Source organism: Delphinus delphis, chromosome 10 (genome assembly GCF_949987515.2).
Source record: "Delphinus delphis chromosome 10, mDelDel1.2, whole genome shotgun sequence".
Lineage (NCBI taxonomy): Eukaryota > Metazoa > Chordata > Mammalia > Artiodactyla > Delphinidae > Delphinus > Delphinus delphis.
In genome coordinates this window covers 14,166,966-14,191,792 of record NC_082692.2, presented here as the reverse complement: position 1 = coordinate 14,191,792, position 24,827 = coordinate 14,166,966, and the positions used below count along the sequence as shown (strand labels likewise).

Below are 24,827 nucleotides of genomic sequence, written 5' to 3'. Positions count from 1 at the left end.
AGCAACATCTGTCCCCTTCCTTTCTCTGGATGTCATTTAAATCAAGAATTACATCCATGGGGTAAGTCAAAGCGGCATCCTTCCATGCACTGGTTGTGGGGAAATTAATAGGTATTCCACTCAAAAAAAAGGTGGCATTGGTCAAACGGAAATGCTTCATCAGGAGAAGGTCAACAGGGTCCCTTTGCTTTCTTTCTAACCACAAGATTTCACAGAGTCTCTAAAATGCAATTATGCTTTACATGCCTCCAAGAGAGGACTAGAAAACATACACGTTTCCAAGCTAATTTGACTTGGAAACAGAGCTGGAGGGTCATGGAACACCCTTGGGTTAGGGAACACCCGCTTAAGCGCCAGGTCTGAGCTGGCCAACAGCCAATGGTCCAGTCAGACATTGTCCATCCTGTACTCTCCAAGCACACTGATCACACTGTTTCTTAGGGAAAACAGGACAAGGACAGAATGTATAAAGAGCTTTATTGAACTGATGAAAATATATAAGTATAGCACCATCTCTAGCAAGAGAACCATTACATTTGGACATTCTCTTCATGGGAGGAGGAAGAGGGAACCATCTTAGCAAAACCATTTTAAATATGTGGCATGCACAAGAAGGCTTTCCCAGTCAATAATTGGAAGATGTCATCCAATCGTACTTAAAATTGGGAATTAGTAGTATATAGCCTATTAAAAAATGTCACAGGTTTCTTTTCAGCCTTGAAAACACAAAACACATTTAATATCTTTAATTCGAATGCAAATCAAAATCTAGGGGGATCAGACACATTTTTAACTGGTATTTTTAACTGGTTTTTAACATCAGTAACCCTCAGATACATTTTTAAACTGGTTTTTAAAAAGAAGACATAAGAGCTCTAACAGAAACGTTAGAATAGTATTTCAGGTGAGTCTGGTATCAACTGCAAATTTATAGACACTAATGTAATCAAACACATACAGCTCACTATTTTGGCAGATCATAGAAAACGGGGTATTGGGAAGCCAGGGAAGGTTAATGTTTACAGCGATGAAAAGTTCCCAAGTTGGAGGGATACCAACAATACGAAGCCATTTGTCTTTCTGCTCTTGAGTACTCCCCAACAATGAGGAAGTATGAATCTAAATGACAGAATAATCTAATTGTATGAACTCCTACCCCCAAACTGCTGAAGGAGAAATAAGAAGCAGTTGTCTGTCTTTAACTGGGAACTAAGCTCTATGGAAACAATAATATGGCAATGGCAGTAATCTGTGAGTATGAAACACAGCCTCTGCTTGTCTGCGTATTCCTTACCCAACGCTGACGCACACATTTGAATTCTGCTCTTCGAGATCTCATTGCAAAAAGTGAATTCCATATCCTGCTTTGAAACATCATTAACCCTCAGACAAAAATTTCCACTCTGGCTTTAACCAAATGTTGCTTCTGACTCATTTGTTTCAAGGATTAGCAAAGGTCCTGAAGCGATGTGAGAAAGTCAAAGAAAACAGTTTTGAAGCACAGCACTCAGAAACAAAGTAAGACCAAAGGAAACTGAAGCTGCCCCGTGATGACAAGGCCGTTTCCTTACTTCCTGCGAAGCAACACACGCTGACAAGATGAGGAAGAACCAGCATAAACATCACTTACTGAAGCCTCCTTCTGTCCACCCAACTATCAGTGTAACATCCTGGTCCATACACTCCTAACCTCCTGCTCTGCTTTTTTTCTAAGCCCCTATTACCCACTAGTATGTAACTTACCTATTTAGTATGCTAATTATTTATTATGTAACTCCTTTGATAGCATGTAAGTTCCTAAGAGCAAGGATCTATGCTGGGTTTTGTTTCTTTAACTGATAAATCGCGGCGCCTAGAACAGTTCCCGGAACACACAAATGCTGCTCATTAGATATCTGTTGAATAAAGGGATAAATGATACTATTTCTTTGCCATCTTTGGATCCTACAGTTGAAAACAGAAGGAAAGGATTTTAGTCACTTTCCTTTTTACCTAAAAATTATTCCAAGCCTTCTCTCTATGCTAATCCTCAACCCAAAAGAATTTAAGAAAATTGATATAAACTAGCTAGAAAATGTGTCATGTGAGTTAAATTAACTTAGAAAAAAGAGATGGAGCAAAATTTACTTCACCTTAACTGTTTTTTTTTAAAAAGTATGCTTAGTAAAATGTCTTTTTATAAATTATTCCAGTATTTCCTAAATGATTTCTTTCTCCTCATTCCCGTTGGTTTAAGCACTGATCACTGTATCTAAACTGGTCAATGTCCTTCACAAGTCAGGGGTATTAAATTCACATTTGGCTGGTGATTATTATGCTTATTGTATAATAAATATTAACAGTCTGTCCATACAAGGCCTACCAAAGCAAAGATAGACAGTTGACTACTGTGATTTAGGCATAAGGCCCTCCCCTCTACCATGCTGAAATGCCCAGCACTCTTCCTAGCTGACTCTTACTCCATCCTTAGTTTAAAAGTGTAGCTATTTCAAACACACAGGACACACAGGAGAGAGGTAGGTACCATAAATAGAGGAAAGATCATTTATTTCTGGGCCTATGAATACAGGCCCAGAGTAGCTATATCTTACTACTTTTTCATTTTTTCATGAAAACTTTACCAATTTGTTATTTGAAATTTCCCAATTGGGGATGCAAACAAAAATGTGTTGAGGCCCGATGTGGCCCACAGGCATCAGTTTACAATCTCTTGTTAAGGCCTCAGGTCAGAGAGCACTGCCACCAGGAATCCCCCTCCCACTCCTAAAGTGGGTGAGGCACTCCTGCGGTACGTTACGTCTAGCCATCCCTGATTTCACCAAACTCTTGTATAGCTCCTGCAATGTGTCCATCTTTTCTGTGGGGAGTATCTTACTTATCCCAGCATCAAGTGCCTAGCACAGAGGAGGAGCTCAAAAAATGCTTTAATAAATGAATATTTGAACAAGACCACCTGGTTCACACTTCTAGTAGTCCCCGTGAACCCATCAGTCCATTTCCTATCTTTGTTCTTTAACCAACCAGCCTTCAGGGATACATGCAATCAAGGTCACGGGCCTTGATACCAAGTGCCAAACTAAAAGAGACAAGCCCACCCCTGCAGATCTATAGGGTTATATTTGTTATGAGGAATAAGCAGCATTCGGCATATTGTGAAAATAGGAAAAAAATTTAAAAAGGAAATTCGACAAAGTAAAACAATTGTATACCATGTGCTTTGTAGGAGACGAGCAAGTACATGAAAGAAAATTCAGCAAATTGCTACCTGATTTCTCCATCATTCAAAACACTTGATGAGCTTCTTACAGATGATAGTTAACTAAGGCATGTTTAAAATGTCTATTTTGTTCCTTAGCTAGAGCTTTAAGAACAGAAAGATGTTGCTTATTCAACCAATAATTCAACTTCATATACGTGTTACACTTTGCCTAAACCCCAGTAAATATCGGGTTTACTATTCAAGATAGTATTTGGAATCATATCCAAATGTGGAATTGCGCTCCCAAGCAGAATCATATTGTAGCAAACTTTGGCTTCTCGGTAAGTCACAGAAGTATATCCTGTATTTTTACAATTCTTCCCTTTGTATTCTCTCATGATGAAAGCATCAGGGTAAACTTACAGCTGTGCAGAAGATGCACCGGCATTCCTGGAGCGTGGTCATCTTGTCCAGAGACTGTTCACACAGGCAGAGTTTGCAAGTGACGAGGGGGGCCAGAGCTAGGTCTCCAGGTGTGGGATTTTCGGCAGCGGTCATGGTGAGACAGTGGAGCCTACCAGCTGAGCCCATCAGCCTGTCTTCAGCGTTCTTCAGTCTCCTCTATCCCTACAGAAAGGCCCAAAGCAGAAAATATTATATCCATTGATACAGCTATTGTTTAACCAACACATCTGGGCACCAGCAGGGCAAATCCTCTACATTTCTACACCGAAAAATAAAAATTATAACCGAAGCCCTTCCACTAGATTGTTTTTATTCAGAATATCTTTAAAAGAGGTAAGATAATTGTGAAAATAATTTCCCTACATATACATAGTTTATATCACATCAAGAAATTTCATGTTCTGATTAAATAAAAGCAAAATCCTTAAGTTCTTACTATTTTAACAAATTTTAAATTTGGCCATAGAAATAATTGTATCCTCTCCCCCCAGAAGAACCAGACTCTCTTCCTCCCAATTTTTGGGCAAAAGAAATTATTTTACATATTCAGCATCTGTTATACAGTCCCACAGCGACTTAAGTCTCCATATATTAGTACAAAAGTACTAAAATACGGGAGAAAAAACCAGATTAGATTCGAAAGAAAAAAATCTATGAGATCTAACTGCACTAACTTTCTCAGTGGCACATCAGAAAGAGTCAACAGTTTCTAACTCTAGTGCCCTGAAGTGTTTATGGTTTATCACCTACTCCTTAAGTAGTAGTAAAAGACTTGACCAAAAATAAATTAAATAGGAAGCTAACCAATGACTGGCTTCCAATATGATAGATGTTTCTTGGGAAAAGACCAATATGGTTCAAGACACAGTATTCTTATTCAATTAACTATTGACGATCTATCATCCAATAGCAAATTAAATTCAAATCAACCTACACATCAAATCCAGGATTTTAAAGATAAAAAAAAAAATCCCTTTAGGGTCAATTAGGGGTAAAAGTGAATGATTTTACTTCTCCCCTGTTCCCAGTTTATACTTAACACAACTATCGCCTGTTTTCTTCTCCAAGACTCCTCCGTTGATAACATACATCATCTTATCGAAAACGTCTTTTCATCTCTATTTTCCCAACACTGCTCATACCACATATTCTGAGTTATTTTCCCCCTCAAAAAAAGAAATCCCAAGTCACACAAGAAGAAGAAATGTAGCCAGTAAAGGCTTCCTGTGTAGGGAAGATGGGAAATGACACAGGCCAGAAACATCCCACACCACAAATGTCAATTACACTAACAGCCCATTTGGAGGAAGCTGTTGAGAATAGATAAATCCTGTTGTCCCAGCCTAGGCAAGAGAGCAAGGTATTCTTCAAGAAAGTCATTTTTTTCTCACAATCTATTTTTCAGAAGGGGACATTTAACAGGCCAATGTACTTGAAAAACAAAGACATAAAGGGATACTTCTTAGAGGGTTATCTCTGGGACTTCCCTGGTGGCACAGTGGTTGAGAGTTTGCCTGCCGATGCAGGGGACATAGGTTCGTGCCCCGGTCGGGGAAGATCCCACATACCGCGGAGTGGCTGGGCCCGTGAGCCATGGCCGCTGAGCCTGTGCTCCGCAACGGAAGAGGTCACAACAGTGAGAGGCCCGCGTACCGCGAAAAAGAAAAAAAAAAAAAAAGTTTATCTCTTTGAAATAGTCTTCTTTTGAAGGCAGGGAGAGAAGTTGTGTGAATCAAGGACATCTGAAACGTAATCTTGTCCCTTGCAATATACATAAGTTTTTACTCAGTTTGTGAGTTACATGCCTATAGGCTATGAAATCAAAGTTGTAAAAATATAAAAATATCACCTCCAAAAGTTTTCTCCTGCCCCCTTTATTTATCATTGTTTTGTGTGCGCGTGATTAAGAGCACTTAACATAAGCTCTACCCTTGGCAAATTTTTAAGTATACAATACAGTATTGTTAACCACAGGCACCATGCTGTTCCACAGGTGTATACTTACTTCTCAACTCATCAAATTCTATACATTAAATATGTACACTTCTTGGTCTGTCAATCATACCTCAATAAAGTGGCTTAAAATTTATACATATAAATTTAAACTATATATATATATTCTTATAACATAAAAACTTTTTACAAAGCAGAGACCAATTTTGTTTAAAAAAAATTCCAAGCATTCCAATCAAGGCAGAACTTGTGACTGAGACAGAGGAAAGAAGTCACATATTTCAGCTCTTTGAGAGCTGAACAATCCAAAATAATTCTTCAAAAAGAAGTGATTTATCTTTCTGTCTACCAGAACCCCAGTTCCCCAAAGTGATGGCTTTTGAATATTTTTAAAGCAGTGGAATTTTATAAAAACAAAATCTTAAGCACCCCGCCTTTGGATAACAGAGATAAGGTAGACTAGCGCCAGTTGAAACAACACGGGGAGACCCCGTCCAGGTACCCTTGACTTTCCCTTCAGCAGCCTCCCAGGCACCGTCATGGAAGCTGAAGGCTTCACCACGCACAGTTCGAAAACCAGCCCTTTGGTTTTCACTCTGGGCAAAATCAGTAATGAATGTTTTAGAAATAAATGACACACAGTAGCACTTCATAGAAAAAGAGTAACAAACAAGAAATCTGTTCACCATTGATTCATTAGAAATTGAGCCCTTCAAGCAATAGTCTGGGGAATCCCGAAGTCCTCTAAACGAATCTCCCCCGCACTTGAGATGTTTGTGAATGGCTCCAAGGTGTCCTAGTGTTTCTTCATATTTGTCTTAAGATTCACTGGTCTCGGGCTTCCCTGGTGGCGCAGTGGTTAAGAATCCGCCTGCCAATGTAGGGGACATGGCTTCAAGCCCTGGTCCAGGAAGATCCCACATGCCACGGGGCAACTAAGCCCACGAGCTACAACTACTGATCCCACACTCTAGAACCCACAAGCCACAACTACTGAAGCCCGCGCACCTAGAGCCCATGCTCTGCAACAAGAGAAGGCACCGCAATGAGAAGCCCGCGCACCGCAACGAAGAGTAGCCCCCGCTCGCCGCAACTAGAGAAGGCTCGCGTGCAGCAACGGAGACCCAACACAGCCATAAATAAATAAATAAATAATAAATAAATTCTTAAAAAAAAAAAAATTCATTCCTCTCTACAACATGAAACCACCACCGGCAGAACTATCCCCCCACCCAAACTACTAAACTAAATGCCAGGAAGCATAGAGGGGTGGCCAGAAGATGACCAACCACACACTCGCAGTTCCTCCTGACCTGCTCATGGAACCAACATCCTCGTAGGTACACTGACAATACACACACTCCCCTCCAGGTTTCCAGAAAAGTCTTCCTTCCAGAGAGCCAGTAACTCACTCTTACTGGCTTGCTCAACTTGTTTTGCCTCACACTTCACATTTTACCTAAAATAAGAAAGTGACTTGAATATTCCATCCTCCTGCTTGATTTAAAATGGTACCAATTATAATTACTTTTACAGTTATTACAAGTGCGACTGAGCCTCTTTTTGGATGTCAAGAACCCAACGAGAAAAGAATTTTGGTAGCGAATGTAAGAGCCATGTTGCAAAGAAGAAAAACGTGACAAGCTAACTTCAAGTTCAAATGTTCTAAAGTTGGTGGCAGGGTTGAGGGTGGAGTGGTGAGGGCAGGCTTCACCCAGATTGTAGAAGTCTCACTTGCTTAACTATAAGTAACCACACAAGAGGACAGATTGGCTGGGGCATGCAAGGAAGGAAAGCCACTCTAAAACATCTGATTTTGCACTAAATTACCGGGAAAGGGGAATCAGCAGTTCTGCCTACTCTGAGTGTCTCTTACCCTACAAAGTATTCATTATATGAGAAGCAACCACCTTCTGATAGGAAAGAACAGGACACTTTTTCCCTCTTGTGTTTTCATTAGAATTGCCAAAGAAAGGAATACTTCAGAAACGGTGCTGGAAAGCTCAGGATGTATAAGGAATTTTCATATTCTGCTGGCGGCCTGAAAAGGCAATCTGCTCCAAAAACGCAGTGGGTGAGAGAGCCAACCTTCAAAGTATTTTTAACTAACGTAGTTTATATCCGTTTCACTACCCAAAATCATAGCTGTTATTCCACTGCACAAAGATAACATGATTGGAGAGGATAATGTTTTACTAGGATACTTGTCTAGTTATTTAGGAATTTTTACACCATCTGTAAAAACTTTAAGATTTAGATAAATTGGTAAAGCACAATTAAAGGGACTAAGAGAAAAAGAAAGTTAATACAATGAAACAGCTGGATGTTACTTATGTAATAGAAATATTAATTTATGTAAAAATCCAGTTGATCTGTGGTGAGGGGTCTTAATTCCAGGCCATGATATGAAAGTCTAAGAGTTACTCAAGAACAAGGGACAAAACAGAAGAGACACATGAATGTTCTCAAAATGTTTACATGCCCCTGCAAGACACTGAGTCATCCCTGCAAAGTATTCATAAAAGGTATGAATGCTTCACAGTGACAGGGAGCTAACAAAGGGAAGCATTTTCAGGAAGAGTAGGTAGTGGGGAAGGTAGGGCTGAAGTGCTGCCTGTATAATGGAGAGACATTCTCAGGAAGCAGAGCAGAGATACTCTAGCAGAGCAGAAAGAAACAGTAATCCGAAGGTCCCACCTCTGCCTTGTTGGGAAAGCCCTCCCAATATCAACTAAGACTGACATGTTAGGCAACCAGCCCAACACAATCCAAAAATTAGTATTTTGTTGACCTTGCATTTCTACCCAATGCAATGATTTATTTCACTGCTGGTTCACGTTCTTGACCAAAGCTATTAGTGACTCAAATGGTACTGACTGAACCTAAGAAAGTGCTGACCATCATCAGCCATTAGCCACTTGCTGAAATTCTACCCTAATACAGTTTGGAATGGAAGGTAGACCAGCTGACTGGTAGAGTACCAAGGGCTATGGACATTGGTGGTAAGTGAGGCAAGGGCTTATGCAAACCTCCATACTGGCCAGTGTTGTGGTTCTACTCCCTTACTACATCTTTGACCCATTCTCTGGCCATTCATCTGGCCACTCAGGGACTAGATGAACCAGTGCACAACCAGTAATATCAGAAAAACAGTTCTAATACATGCCTTGAGAGGGCGAGAACAAATGGGAACACAGGCAGCCTCACTAGTAATCACAGAAATGGAATTACTCAAGTATATTTTATGTCTATTTAATTGCTTTGTAAAAGAATGAGTAGATGCATGGCATCACAATAAGATACTTCATCATTATTTGAAAACAATAAAACATATTAGAAACTATTTTCTAGTACAGTCGTCCCCAGATATCCATGGGGGATTGGTTTCAGGATCCCTGGCAGATACCGAAATCCTCAGATGCTCAAATTCCTTTTATAAAATGGCCTAATACAGTTGGCCCTCCGCACCCGCGGCTTCTGCATCCACAGGTTTCACCAACCACAATGTAGGACCCACCAATATGAAGAGCTGACTGTAAAAACAAACCCAAGAAATGCTTAATTCTTAGCAATAATGGAGGTAAATATTCACCTACTCAGGCTTTGTGAGGTGGTAGCATTGCTGCAAAACACTGTTTATCACTGTGATAGGAAAGGGAACTTCGGTTTTCTTCCCCACTGTTTCGCAGCTTCATTCAGGGGAAATCAAGAGATGAAAAAATATTCAGTCTAAAATTCTTTTAGTTTTAACATCTTCATCTCAACAGGTTCCAGGATGTCAATAAGATTATAACTCTGTAACCTGGAGACCCGGTTTCTTCTAAAAATGGAACTGATATGCAAATATATCGCTACTAATTTTTTTGTGGGCCAAAAAGACAGATACTCCCTTAGGAGGGGAATCTTAAATATTACCAAAAACTGTTTTCTAGGCAGTCTCTTTGCTATTTGAAATTACGTAATGAATAAAGCCCATTATTTTAATAAGATCTATTTTTTCTAGCTTTATTGAGATATAATTAATACAAAAAAATTGTATAAGTTTAATGTATACAATGTAATGATTTGATATAGATATATTTTGTGAAATGATTACCATAATAAGGTTAGTTAACACTTCCATCACCTCAGTTACCATTTTTTTAAGATGAGAATAATCAGATCTAATTTTTATATTTTTTCCTACAAAGTACATAGGAGAAATATATGGAAAGACATATGAGATCACGACCAACAAAGTACATGATATTGTGATAAGCTAACTCTAAACCTTACAGAGTACAGGGCATCTGGGATGTCAAGTTTTAACATTTACAAAACGCCTATCCTTCTAAAAAGCGCGTTTCTTTTTTCTTGCCTTCTTTCTGTATTCTCATTACCACTGAGAGGTAAGGCCCAGGAGGCGGAAAACCATTCCCAGCTTTCCTAACAATAAAAACTTATCAAAGAAGGTAGGAGTGAATATGAGAATAACAGCTCAATGATATTTTGGGCATTGTAATTTTACATTCATCATTGTAGGTCCCTCCTCAACACCACCGCTGTGCCCTGCCCGCCTCTTATTTAATCAGTGGGTCCCTTGCCTCCCACAATTATTCATACAGCCCTGCTGAATAATTGCCTTCTCCCTGCCTGGCATAACAACAAAGCTCAGAGGCAGGAAGGAACGCCACTTACAGGCAGGTCAGACAATGATGTAATTAACAGATCAAGGAGAAGTGTTATTTCAGAACGCCCCATTGAGCAAGAGACAGGCTGAATTCCTGGGTTATGACACTACCAAGAAACTACAGTGCCTAAAGAACGAATATCTAAACCAAAATGTTTTCTCCAAATGAATAAAAGCATGTGTAAATATTACGCTCTCCTGTGAAAGTTAAAAGTTGTATACAGACATTTTATAGACACAAATTTAAAACCAGTGTGGGAAAAGAACTCCTCCATCCCACACCAAGCAAGGTGCAGGGCGTGTATTTTTGTACATCTTTGCCAAATGAGTTTCTCAAGGAATCAAATACAGAAAAATGCAAAACGCAGAAAATAAGGTCAACCCACAAAGAATTGAACTCCATACGTTAGGTGCTATGGATGGAAAGGTGATTAAACATAGTCCCCACTTATAAAGCATAAACTGGTTGAGGAGGCTGTCAACAGACAGGTTCATATAATCATACACAGGACAATTTGTGGGTTTATAGCTTCAGCCACAAGTCCAACAAAAAAGAGAAATGAGATAGTCTTGTTCTATCTTCCCAAGAAAGACAAAGAACCAGTTGACTTAAGGTCTGAGACTCAAACTCATGACTGCAGAGGAATTAGAAACCACTGAGACATAGCTTTCAAAGCATGTTCTTTTTTTTTTTTTGGCGGTACGCGGGCCTCTCACCGTTGTGGCCCCTCCCGCTGCGGAGCACAGGCTCCGGACGCGCAGGCTCAGCGGCCATGGCTCACGGGTCCAGCCGCTCCGCGGCACGCGGGATCCTCCCGGACCGGGGCACGAACCTATGTCCCCTGCATCGGCAGGCAGACTCCCAACCACTGTGCCACCAGGGAAGCCCCCCAAAGCATGTTCTTTAATAGGTACCACAAGCCATGTGATCAGAAGTATCCCCAGCTATGAATAAGAGAAATGTATTTCACTTATATTGTTGTGTTTTCAATTCAAGCAAGGGAGCCAATCACAGATGAGAAGTTTCTCATTTCATGTTGCGAAAGCACTGATCACTTTCACTCTCTTTAACGTACAGTTTTCCATTTTTTAATAACTACTAAGGTATAATGCATTGGGTTTAGGAGTATTCATCCACCAAGTAAAGAGCAAATGCCAATGTTAATAAAAATAAAATGTTAGTGCAAGACCTCCCACATATGCCTAAAGGTGAAAAAACAAATTTAAAATTAAAATAACGAAATAAATTAACTTAGATGCTCTTATGCCTCTTTAAATTACTTAACACTCAGGTGACATCAGGGAAACATTATCAAAAAAAAAAAAAGCCCAAAAAACAAAAACATAATTAAAAGGACAAACATCAAAGTATTTTTCATTCTCAGGTAAAACAACATGAATTAAAATTACTATTCTAGTCCAAAGTCACTTTCACTTCCAAGCTTATCCAGATTCTTTCAAGGCAGAGGCTACATCTTATACATCTTTATATACTCAGCCTCTAATCACTCAATACCACAGTAGATAACTTCTCTAATGTACATGGAGGAGAAGAAATACTCAGGGCCTGATTCTCATCTGGATTCGTTTCCAGCAAGTCAAAAGCTGAAAATATTGATAATTTGTTATAGCTAAGGCACTTCAATAAATTAAGGCAGGCATCCCTGAAAAAAAGTCTAAGTACTCAAGAGCAGTGGCTACAGATACCAGCTCCCCAAAGCTCAGCTTGGCCCAATTCCCATCTCCGAAATAATCAGTTGCACAAAGTAGGTTTAGTCCCCAAACTGTCTGGACTTTGTTCCTCCACCAACATCTGGGTTCAACATGATTCCTGACCTCTACCTCAAACTAGAGATTTCAAACACTAAGAACCTCACTCAACAGGAAAGTAATACCATAAGTCAAGGCCAGGGGAAACACAGAAGCCAGGACCAGCAGAAACAGTACAGAGAAATGATTCTGATGTCCTTAAAAATGTTCCTAAACATCTAAAATATTGAAACAACTTTTCAAAAAGGAAAACTTAAATATAAATTTCTCAGATTAAAATATTTGTATCATTCAAGAGAAAGACAGTTTCCAGAAAGCTAAATGGTCTTACCATTTAAATAAAATGAGCTTTTCTCTTTCTGATAGAGCATACTTTCCCCTCTGCTGTAGGGTTTGGCTCTGAAAACCTGGATCATAATCTGGGAGACCCAAAAACTAATTATTATGTTTAAAAAAAGACATGTCTTAAACTGACCTAGTTTGGAAGCCTGGATGCCTTTAAATTGCCAATGAACTGAAACCATTCATGAGAATGGGGCTTTTGAATGCTGAGAATGTTCTTTGGGGCTCAGCACAAAGATATTTGGCATAGGTGACTGTAAATATTTGTAAAACTCTGGGTAAATGGACAGTGTTTGACCACACTCAGAACTCACGTCCAGCACAGTACTGTAGAAGCAAGTTATCTAGGGTGATTGGTTTGGGGGCGGGGCGGGGGTGGCTGTTGGTTGAGGGGTTTTTTTTGTTTGTTTTAAATAAAAAGCCAAGCAATTCAATTCTGCTACTTGACATCTTTTTACATTTTCTATACCTTGAGTTTGTTTACTCATCAAGACAGTTCGAATTTATTTTCTTTCCCACTTTCCTAACTTTATGCGCAGCACAAAGAATAAAATTCCAGTCACAGGTGTGCAAAAGGGAAGACAGGAGTTTTATGAAAATGTGGCCTTGGACTTCCTAATACAATTCTCTCCACGTGGCCTTATGGATCTGATATAGATGTCTTTCTTTTTCTCGCTCTCTCTCCTCTTCAAGATAGCTTCAGAAATACTGAAGGGACTGTTACCCATGAAAAGGACTAGGGTCGAAAAGGGAGGACAGAGTAAGGAGGAGGGACCAGCAGAGGAATTAGATGTGAAAGGGACTGGGGACCAAGAGGCTCATCTCAGTGAAAGCTACAGCAGCCAGATACTTTAATTAGCCAGCAACTCAGTGAAGACTGGTTGGGTTCCTTTTGCCTCTTACCCACACCCTAAAAACTGAGTCATCTCAAAGTTCATTTATTTTGCTTCTGGGACTAGACTCCCGCAATCGGCTGCTTCAGAAACGTTAGATACATTGTTCTTTAATTCATACCTGGCAACGTTCAAATAAACCTCCAGAAATGCCAGTTCAGAAGAACACTGCTAGTCCTATTGTGAGCCCCAGCTAATGTTTTGAAAAGATACGTGCTGCAGACAGAAATAAGAAAGCGAGACTGTAGTGCAAGCGTGAAGACAGAACATTTTTTCAGAAAGGGGAAATCATTTCTGAGAAATCCAAATGTGAGAAGTATATGCTTCAGGAGCAGACTTACAGCAGAATCCCTGAAACTAGTAAGAAAAACAAAAGGTACCCTGGAAGGGGTAAGCTAAAGATACCTTTAGTCTGCTGATACAGGAATTGGTTTCATTTTAACTTAAACTTGAGAACAGCAATATAAGATCAGAGTTTCACCCTGTTTTATCAGCAGTTACACGACAAAATAAACAGCATAATATATGACCAAGATCCCACAGATAATAAAATATCTTATCCTCTAGGTATGTCAACGTATTGCTGTGCATTTCCAAATAGCAGAAGGCAAACATCTGAGATTATGCCAAGTTTGGTCTCCACTGAAGACACAGCGAGGTTTGATCTAATCTGGAATTTTGCAATACATTCTGAAGAGACTGTTTTATTAGAAATTAAACGTTTCTTTTTACCTTTACAAAGGTATCTATTTTTTAAAGTTAACAGGTGTTTCAGGCATTCAGAACGAATTCAGTTCTGTACGTTTTAAGCACTGGAGGCAGAAAATAAAGCTAAAAACCATGGTATCAGAGATAGTCTCTCGTCCTTTTTTCTTTTCTTAGTCCAACCCCACTGCTGTCTTGCAATGCCTGCAGCGTTTAAAAAGCTCGCTAAACCTACCTGGCAGGAGAGCTACGTTCCTCCCAGCCGCCGGGCTTCTCAGCAGACTCCCTCGCGCTCACCGCCAGCCGGGGCTGCTCGCACCCCGGGGAAGAGGAGTTGTTCCATTCTCTCCCTCTGCCGCTGACAGCTTCGCGCTCTGTAGGACTGCACAAGGGCTCGGGCTCCCAGACCTACTGGGCCGGAGGAGGAGTACCTGTAACCGCCTCCTGCCTCGGGGCACAGCTGCGATGCCCGGGAACCTTGCAGAGCGTGGGGCTCCGCACGCCAGCAGCAGCCCCAGGAGCCGCGCGTTTATTTATACAGGAAGCTCAGGCGCGGCACTTCCTACTTCCCATCTGGGTCGCTCTTCAACTGCAGGTGATGGTCTTAACCCTGTCTGAACCCGGCCGCCAGTGCGCCCGAGCAGTCCCGCCCTCCTAAACTCACTCCACTTAGCAGGACCTCTCTCTTGTCCTTCTTGGACGGCTGCTTCAGAAATGTCGAGCAGGGTAGCCAGCAGCAGCCCCTAGTGTCCTTCCTTCTGCCCAGACAGGGGCACTTCACCTACTGGCTCTCAGAACTTGACGCTTCTCTGCACGCGTCCTCCCAGGACGCCTGTCTCCCTCCTTCCCAGCTCTTTTAAGTCTCTTGTTTCTACTTATAACAACCCAGACCTGCCTTCCCACCTTGCCGGAAAACTGTTTCTGTAGAAACACTTCCCATGCATGTTTCATCCAAAACACATGTACTCGATTTGTCCTTTTGCATCTAATGATAAAATTAGATCGCAGGCAAATCCAATCAGGACAGTCTCAGTTTACCTCATATAATACAGGCACACTTTTATGAAACAATGATTTTGCTGGAAGTGCTTTGTCAACAAATTATGTGGGGAACTGCTCAGTAACCTAACAGGTTGTACTCCAGCTAAAGAAAATGTAACAAAGTAATTCAGAAGCTGTGGGGTACTAGGATGCGCCTTCCTCACTCCAAAACCTCAGACACTTAGTCTGTGTGATGTTTATAACACATTACATACCTACTCACTCCCTACATCCGCCAAAGGTCACAATCACAGTCCCAACTCCGTTGAACATTCCCATTTAGAAACGTGGCTCTTCCGATCGGGAATCTTTCTGTGCTCACTCTGCACCCTCACTCTGCTTTTGCAACCACAGTCAGGAATGTGCTGCCTACAAGGAAGGGACTCACAGCCCTTTGTGGAAGGAATCTGAGCATGCCAGTGAAGTATCAGCAGTAGGCACAGTGCCACAGGACACAAGCAAACTGCTTCTCGGCTCTCCACGTTGAAGAAAACCTCGAGGTCAAAGCCAAGTGCGGAAGCACACAATGTATCTCTGTGTATGGTGGTAGGACAGGCAGGAGGACCAGTCCACTAGTGGGGGAGGAAGGGAAGGAGGCCGAGGGAGATAACATGGTAAGAAAACATACCGTGGAGACCCAAAATAATAGAACTGAAGGATATTTGAGCTTGACAAGTCCTTCTAGCTAGTTTAGTCCAGACACCTAACTTTAAAGTCCAGACACCTAACTTATGTCCAGAGAGATTTAAGTGGTCGGCTTGAACCAGACAGGGGCAGAGCTGGAACGACACCTAAAGCTGTGTTAGATGAGAAAGGTATTTGTTAATGAAAACCACCCCACGGATGTCTGACTTCAAATTTAACAGTAGCTTAGGTTCTGGGATAAACAATCTCAAGATATTTTCTTGGTGTAGTGACCACTGTGGATGGACAGGAATCAGGAAAGATAAACAAAGCACGTTCTAAGAGGTTACTTTATTCATCAGTGTCAATACAAAACTCTGGTGCCTTAAACCAAAGTTCAACAGAGTCCACGTTTTCAATTACCATGCAATGAAGTTATAATCTCTTGTCAGCAGGATAAGGGAAGAAGCTATTGCTAATATGAATGAAAACATGGGTTAAGCAATAATCATGCTGCCTGTTGCTGCAAATGGCAGATGGAAAGAAAAATATATTGTATAATTAAATAATATCAGCACTGATTATTTTCAAGTTTATAAAATCTGCATGCAAATTTTTTTTTTTTTGCGGTAAACGGGCCTCTCACTGTTGTGGCCTCTCCCGTTGCGGAGCACAGGCTCCAGATGCACAGGCTCAGCGGACATGGCTCACGGGCCCAGCCGCTCCGCGGCATGCGGGATCTTCCCGGACCGGGGCACGAACCCGTGTCCTCTACATCGGCAGGTGGACTCTCAACCACTGCGCCACCAGGGAAGCCCTGCATGCAAATTTTCATAGAACTAAATAAACATATAGAACACTATAGTATTACGTGAACAACTCTTTCAGATCTGGAATAAAATACATAAGAAAAAATTTAACCAAGGAGGTGAAAGATCTGTATACTGAAACCATAAGACACCGATGAAAGAAATTCAGGACAGAAATAAGTAGAAAGACATTCCGTGCTCATGGACTGGAAGAATTAATATTGTAAAGATGTCCACCCTACCCAAAGCAATCTACAAATTCAATGCAATCCTATCAAAATTTCAATGGCATTTTTCACAGAAATAGGACAAACAATCCCAAAATTTGTGTGGAACCACAGAAGACCCCAGATAGCCAAAGCAATCTTGTGAGAACAAAGCTGGAGGAATCACACTTCCTGATTTCAAACTATATTAAAAAGCTATGGTAATCAAAACTCTTTCAGATCTGCCTAACGAATCCACAGCGTGCATCATCCTCTCAAGCATGTATTGATCTCCTCCCAGACAAGCTGCTTGATGTTAGGAAGACAGACATAAGTTGGACACGGCCCCTGTCCTCAAAGAGCTCTCAGTCCAGGGAAGGAGTCAGACAAGCAAATCAATTATCAGGATACTATGGTGTGTATGTATGTGATACAACAGACTGAAACATGATGTGCTTTGGGAGCACAGAGAAGAATTTAACTAAAGGAAAGGGGCTGGTAAAAAGAATCAAGGAAGGCCTTCCCTGAGAAGGTGACTTAAAGCTGATACTTCAAGGAGCCAAGTGGGGAAGGTGGAAAAAGGTGAACCAGTCAGAGGCAAGAGCCACTGCAAATGCCTAGAGATGTCAGACTTTAGGTGACACTTTTCATAATTCAGACAGAGCAGATGCATTCAGAAGTAAAGAATGAGGGCTTGAACTAACATAGTGGCAACTGGCATGAAAAGGAAATGAACAAATGGAGAGAGAGCTCAGAAACAGAATTAATGGGACTTGATACCTGATTGGATGTAGGGAATGAGGGAGAAAGAAGAGCCCAGGCTGCTGGTACCACTAATTGAGAGTGAGAATAAAGGAGGAGCAGCATAAGGAAAATGATTCCATTAAATCCTGCAGAATCTGAGGTGTCTCTGGGACATATAGAAGACTTGTCTAGTAGGCTGTCAACAGAGAGAGATCTGGAGTAGAGGGTCTTTTAGGAATTACCACCATTTAGGTGGTGACCACGGATGAGATTACCAAGAGCTGAGGTCACCCACAAAAGGTTGCAAGCTGTAGAGGGACAAAGGGGCTTTCGACCCATACACACTCTATCACCCACCAATTATTACGTAACCTTAAACAAGATATTTAACATACCCAAAACTCAGTTTGCTCATGCACAAAATAGGAATGATGATATTCATCTCATAGGTTGTTGTGAGGCTCAAGGAGAGGTTTGTAAAGTAGCTAGCACAGTGTCTGATGGCACTATATGAGTTGTGGAGGTAGGGCAGTGAATGTCACCTCCTAGAATTGTGTGGTACACAACCTGCTCAGCTGTACAGCACGGCCCTGGCCTGATACACAAAAGAAACTCAATCAGCATTGTTCACCTTAGAAGGAAGGGAAAAGGAGAGAAAAAAAGAAAAGAAAGGGATCAGAAAAGAGAGCCCAAAGGAACGCCAGTATTTATTTAAAATGTAGGTAGAAGAGGAGCCCTCATATAAGCCTAAGAAGGAACTGCTTCACTCAGACCACAAAAGTAGATGTAACATTTGATATCTCAGACTGAGAAGTAAAATCCAGTCACCTCAATCTACAAAAATATTTTTTTATCTTTCTGAGCAATGATAGACATAATATAATAAATTGTTCACCAGAGATTGCAGTCATATTGACTTTCATCACAATAGAGAATTTCCTAATCTGAATCACAGACCTTCCTAAAGAAAAGGCAAACAAAATCTTGGCATTAATGGTAAGTAATCCAAACCACAGGAATTGTATTAACTTGTAACATACCTAAAGTCATGTAAAAGCAAGACCAAGATGAATCTAACACATACTTATATAGCCAAAATGCAAATATAGAAATATAGTTACTAGATTACTAGATATGCATGTGCAAGATACTTATGTAATATATGCCATATTATATAAAATGTAACATGTAACAGATTATATATAACATACATTGTAGTCCTACGTAAGAAGGAAATCAACAATGGAATTTCTTTTTGGAGAATTACTCTCATTAATTAATATAAAGAAATATCAAGATTCATTCTGATGCCACTGAAATTACTCTTCTCGTCTACCTTAGTATATGTTAGTAACACACACCTTAGACTTGACATCTTAATTACATCCTGCGATAAAACATTTAAAAAAATTTTTTTAATGATTTGTTGAGTTTCAAGAAATCAGATGAAAGAACACAAGTACTGGGAAACCAGCTTCTGCAACAGGTGCAATTCTCTCTCCATGGGAAAAGATTTAAGGCAAAGGTCATGGTATTCTGCCAGTGACAATTTGGTCATTTCTCATTTAGAGCTACCGTTTCATTCACATTGTTCTGTTGGATCTACTGGGGCTCATCTTATACATACATTCAACATTTATTGAGGGTATTGAGTATAGAACAAAGACTAAGACACAATACAAAAATAAAACTAAAAAATCACAAAATAATATAAGAGAAACTATGCCAGAGATTCGTTCAGGGTGGCATGACAGTCAAACTACATGGAAAGTCAAAATATGACCCAGAAATGATCACCCAGCTACATCTGACTTGATAATAAGAGTTTTCAAAAAGCTGGAAACATCATTTTGGTTTATTTCATGCATACAAGAGCATCTCAACATCTCACAGAGCAAGTCAAAACCAGCTGGGACCCAGTAAGAAAAACCTGACCAGAATGGTCATCATCAAAAAGTCTACAAACAATAAATGCTGGAGAGGGTGTGGAGAAAAAGGAATCTTTCTACACTGTTGGTGGGAATGTAAATTGGTACAACCACTATGCAGAACAGTATGGAGGTTCCTTAAAAAACTAAAAATAGAACTACCGTATGATCCAGCAATCCCACTCCTGGGCATATATCCAGAGAAAACCATAATTCAAAAAGATACATGCACCCCAGTGTTCACTGCAGCACTATTTACAATAGCCAGGACATGGAAGCAACCTAAATGTCCATCGATAGATGAATGGATAAAGAAGATGTGGTACATATATAGAATGGAATAAAAAAAAGAATGAAATAATGCCATTTGCAGCAACATGGATGCACCTAGAGATTATCATACTAAGTAAGTCAGACAGAGACATACAAATATTATATGATATCGTTTATATGTGGTGGAATCTAAAAAAGATGATGCACATGAAGTTATTTACAAAACAGAAACAGACTCACAGACTTCAAAAACAAACTTATGGTTAACAAAAGGGAAAGGTGGGGGAGAGGGGTTAAATTAGGAGCTTGGGATTAACGTATACACACTACTGTATATAAGATAGATAATCAACAAGGACCCACTGTAATAGCACAGGGAACTCTACTCAATATTCTGTAATAACCTGTATGGGAAAAGAATCTGAAAAAGAATGGATATATGTATAACTGAAACACTTTGCTGTACACCTGCAACTAACACAACATTGTAAATCAACTATACCCCAATATAAAATAAAAATTAAATTTAAAAAAATTTGAAAAGAAAAACCTGACCAGAATAATCTCATACTGCCATTGCCATCATTCCACACAAGAGCCCATCATGACCCGAGGTGAAGGGCTGAACAACAAAACTCCTAACATCCTACATATAACACCACTAGCAAGCTGGGGTTATGGACTGATGAGAAAATGGAATTCAGCACTCTTGTTCATCACCTAACTCTAGAAAAAAATGACTATGTTAGCCCTGAATTTAAATTCGCCACTAGAAAGTCAGATGAAATCATCTTGAGAATCCTTGTTTGCAAAGTTTACATTAATCCTTCTATTAAAATTACCATCTCCTCCAAATTCTTGCATATCAGACAATCAATGAAAAAATTCCCCAATGTTCCCATAAATCATCAGCCCAGCCAATGTACCAATTGGTTTGTAGAAAATGAAGGACTCAGTGCTGTGTACCCATATCCTATAGATAAAAGGACTCAGCTGAAATAAAAGTCCAACTATTTCTTGCCTTAAATCATGAGGAACTTCATTCTTGGAATTAAGATTCCAATCTACAAGGATCAAATTACCCATACATGGGAATATTATAAATGTTGAGTTTTCCAGTGGGACTTTACTTTGAAAGGCACCTTAAAAAGTTAAGTCTTCTCTGTGATGTAGTTGGCTGATTCCCTTCTTTTCCTGCCTTCTCCCTTTCCTTCATCTCCTCCCTCTTCCTGAAAAACAGTGAATCATAAAGTCCCCAGTGAAACCAGGAGCCAGAGAGAGCGAACAAATTCTATCATCTGCAACAGATCAAAGAAACCAAAGTTAAGGGCATGGAAGCGAGGGCTCCGTGAATGCTGGTTGAAGAAATGCACATACCTTGAAAGGCAGGCATCCTATTCTGAATCCTACAAGAGAAAAAAAAAAAAAAATTCCCTCCTGGGAAAGTCGATTTCCCTTCCATATCTACCACCCTCCACCTAAAGTGCTCCATGTAGATATTAACAATTGCAGCAAAAACCAGACTCTGTGCAACAATGCCTGCATCCCGAACAAAATGAAATCTCAGCCTTCTTACAAATCAGTGTTCCTTTAGTGGATCCTTCTCATTCCCCTTGGCCTCTGGAGAGGAATCATACTCAGATTAAATATACAAAGATCAGTTTAAATAAGCAATAATTGCAGTCATGCTCCACGGTGTTACAAAGCGCCTTTTTCCACAAGTCCCACAATCATTTTAATATATTCCTGACCCACAAAACTATACTTATCTCATGAAAGTCACTGTTACTAGTTGCACATAGTTAATGATCTCATAAGGCCAGTAATAAAGAAAATAATCTTCTGCCCAGAGTGTCTCTATTCAGATCATGGGTCTTTCCTTCCTCCTCTAACTCAGGTCCCTTTATTCCCCAACCATGGAACTTAACACAGCACTCAAATTACTGATGTGTCTACCTCCCTGAGTAGTCTGTGAGAACAGTGTCATAATATTTTTCCCACTTTCTACTCACATCATGTACCAAAGTTAACAGCCTATGGTGTCTTCTAAACATTTCCTCTGTGCTCATTTCATCACACTGATGTTTGCTAAACACACACACACACACACACACACACACACACACACACACACAAACCATTTATCTTAGCTCTGTTGTCTATTCATAGTCTTCATTTTGCTTTAGGGTAGTTCATGTTTTTCCTGTCTATTTACAAGAGCTCTTTGTAAATTATACACATTAACACTTTGCCTGCAATATAGTTTAAAAATACTTTTTTCCAGACAGAGCTGATTTCTATTGATTTATTTTATGTTACTATTTCCAGGAAATGGTTTCGGATGGTATATATTCTGATATACCTTCCTTTTCTCATAGAGCTTCTGGGGTTTGCAGTCTTGATTAAAGAGGTCTCCCAAGGTTTAGATTGTACATGTGGGCTTCCCCAGATTCTTGTGAGATTTTGGGGTTTTTTAATGTCTTTAATCCATCAGGGAATTATCTTTAAATAGTATATGATAATTACTGTTATATTTTAACCAGATAGAGAATTACCTATAAGCAGAACAATTTATTAGGTAACCAGGATTTTCCCACTGAATTGGGTTGCAACATGTATCAAATATTCAGTTTTCCGTATTTTGAATGATCTGTTCCTGAATCTATTCTCTTCCAATAATCGATTTGTTGATTCCGAGGCCAAAGGTATTTTGAAGTAGTTCTTCAAAGACACAAAACATTTCTAAAATCTGATTGACAGTGGATGGCAAAAAAGAGAAAACACATACTGTACACTGAAGGATTTTTTAATATTCAACATCAGCTTCATCACAAAAATGTTGTAGTTCAACTACTTAGTGAATGTAGAAAAATATTTGTAAAATTTGGCAATGATTTCTATTGCAGTTTGCTTGAAAGAAATATTGAGTTATATGTGCAGTTATTTGTGCAAATTTCTCTCCGTGGATTCCTTATTTTAGTAATTCCACTGTATGTATTCTGACATTGTGTGCCACCAAAATCCTTATTTGTATTTTAAAAAATAAGTCATTTTCAGTGGCTGCCTGGGGCTGAAGGTGAAAGTGTGGATTGGCTGCAAAGGGAGCGCCCTTTGCAATTTTGGGGTGATAGAAGTGTTCTAAAGCTGTACGGTAGTGATGGTTGTACAACTGTATACATTTGCTAAAAGTCTTCCAATTGCGAATGTAAAACGGGTGAAATTTTGGTATATAAAGTCTACCTCAATAAAGCTGTTTTAAAAGTAATTTTATTTTTGATGATAGTTTTAAAACAAATTTACAGTAGAATTCACAATAATATTAAATATTTAAATTTCAGTAGAATAACTATTCTAAAGCTTTACTTTGATTCCATGAATTATATGAAAATAATTAAACCATTCAGGTAAAAAGTTTAACTGAATTTCTATTTGAAGAATCTGATCATATTTATATAAATCTAGCATAATCTGTGAAAATTCCTCTTTTGCTAATGGGACCAACAGATTAACAGCTATTACTTCACTTTTCTACATGCATAAGAAAACTTAACATTGAAAATGGCTGGAATAGTTTTAGAAGAGTCATTTGATCTAAATGAAAAGCCATGCTTCACAGAATGAAATATAATGACACCTTCTGTGACTGCATGTGTTAAATCATGGTCTCTGGGCAAAGTATTCTTTTTTTTTTTTTAACATCTTTATTAGAGTATAATTGCTTTACAATGGTTGGGCAAAGCATTCTTAAATAATTAAAAATTTTTGAAGTAGATATGGATGCTGCTCCAGTAGATGTGTGAATTATACATTCATCACCATCGTTCTTAAGAAACAGAAATTCAGTACTTAATTTTTCATTAAACTTTGTACTTCTTTAGTTCATTTCCTGCCAAAGGGGATTATCCCAAAATAAATGTTAAAGTTTTAAACAATAAAATAAATAGCTATCGATTTGTACCCTACAAAAATGACAAAACTGCTGTACCAGGAGGAGTCAGACTTTCTACACTTCCCACTGACCTCACCAGTGGTCAGCGTGGCAGCTGCCTTCTTTTCACAGGTCACAGTGGGAAGCGTGGCATAACTGGTCTACCAAGTAGCTGACAGGGTTAGCAACATCAAGAACTTCTCCCACCACCATGAAGACTGGAATGAGTTAGTCGTTCTCAGCCACTACTGTTGGAATGCATTTCATTTTCTCAGCAAGTGCTTTGCATGCTGTTCTTCAAAGGGAGGTGTAAGTTAACTTGCACTTGGAGAGAACTGGGGGTAAAAACAGGGTTATACTACCATCTTTCACATTTAAGCATGTGTTAAAGTAAAAGCACTCTTTTCAACAGATACATCTCACATGCTATTAGAGGAGACCATATAGTAAAACCTGATGTTATAAGGTGGAGGCTTACTATCTCATCTTATTTTAGTTCATTTTAAGATAATAATACTTCCTTAAAAATAAAGTCCAGAACCAATGCCAAATGGGACACAACAACTGGCACAAACTGGGACTTCTATAGTAATTGATCTGTTTGAATTTTCTACATGAGTCAACATTGGTCATTTATGTTTTACTTATAAAATTGTCCATTTCTTCAATATTTTCAAACTTGTTTCTACAGAGTTTTGCACATAGTCTTCATGTATAATTCTTATAATTTTTCCAACTCTCCTGCTTCTGTAGTCGTGTCTGTTTCCTCGTTCCTAATGTTGTATGTTTTTGCTTTTTCCAGTTTTTTGTCTTTAGCCGTTTTATCTATTTTTTTCTCCATTCCATTAATTCCAACTTTTAAAACTTTATCGGTTCCTTTATAAGTTTTCCTTTATAAGTTCTCCTTTGAGTAAAGTTTAGGGTATATGCTATGCCCTAAAGATTTGGGTATTTCCAATTTTTTATTGCTTTCTTTTTCATTCTTTTATCAAAGGTTTATCTGGGAGAGTTTCTTAGTTTCCAAGTGGTTTGGGTGGGGGTCATATTTTTACTATTAATTTCTAATTTAATTGGATTATGTTGAGGGAATGTGATCCAAAAAAATACTCTACTTTTTATATTTGTTATAGTTTTGCTTTGTTTTTGCCAAGTAGGTTAATAATTCTATTTCTAGTCATTGGTGTTTGGAAAACTGCACATCGCCAAAGAAATACTCCCTGAAAGGTGATGTGACCAGGTAACCTGCCCTGCTCACCTAAAGGCTAACTCCCAGAAGTA

At 39.4% G+C, this 24,827-nt stretch overlaps 1 protein-coding gene across 22 annotated transcripts in view; it reads right to left on the bottom strand.

Moving 5' to 3' along the window:
• Window positions 1-14,572, bottom strand: part of RNF144B (ring finger protein 144B) — a 610,854-nt gene extending 596,282 nt beyond the window's left edge. For all 22 annotated transcript variants that reach the window (XR_009520985.1, XR_009520984.1, XR_009520983.2 and 19 more), the window contains exons 1-2: window positions 14,232-14,572; window positions 3,623-3,826 (exon numbers count right to left, since the gene is read on the bottom strand). Coding sequence is in view for 9 of the 22 variants with exons in the window: in XM_060023570.1 (XP_059879553.1) it covers window positions 3,623-3,790 (168 nt within the window). In the remaining 13 variants the exon portion in view is untranslated. The remainder of the gene's footprint in view (window positions 1-3,622; window positions 3,827-14,231) is intronic.
• Between the last annotated feature and the right edge of the window lie 10,255 nt (window positions 14,573-24,827).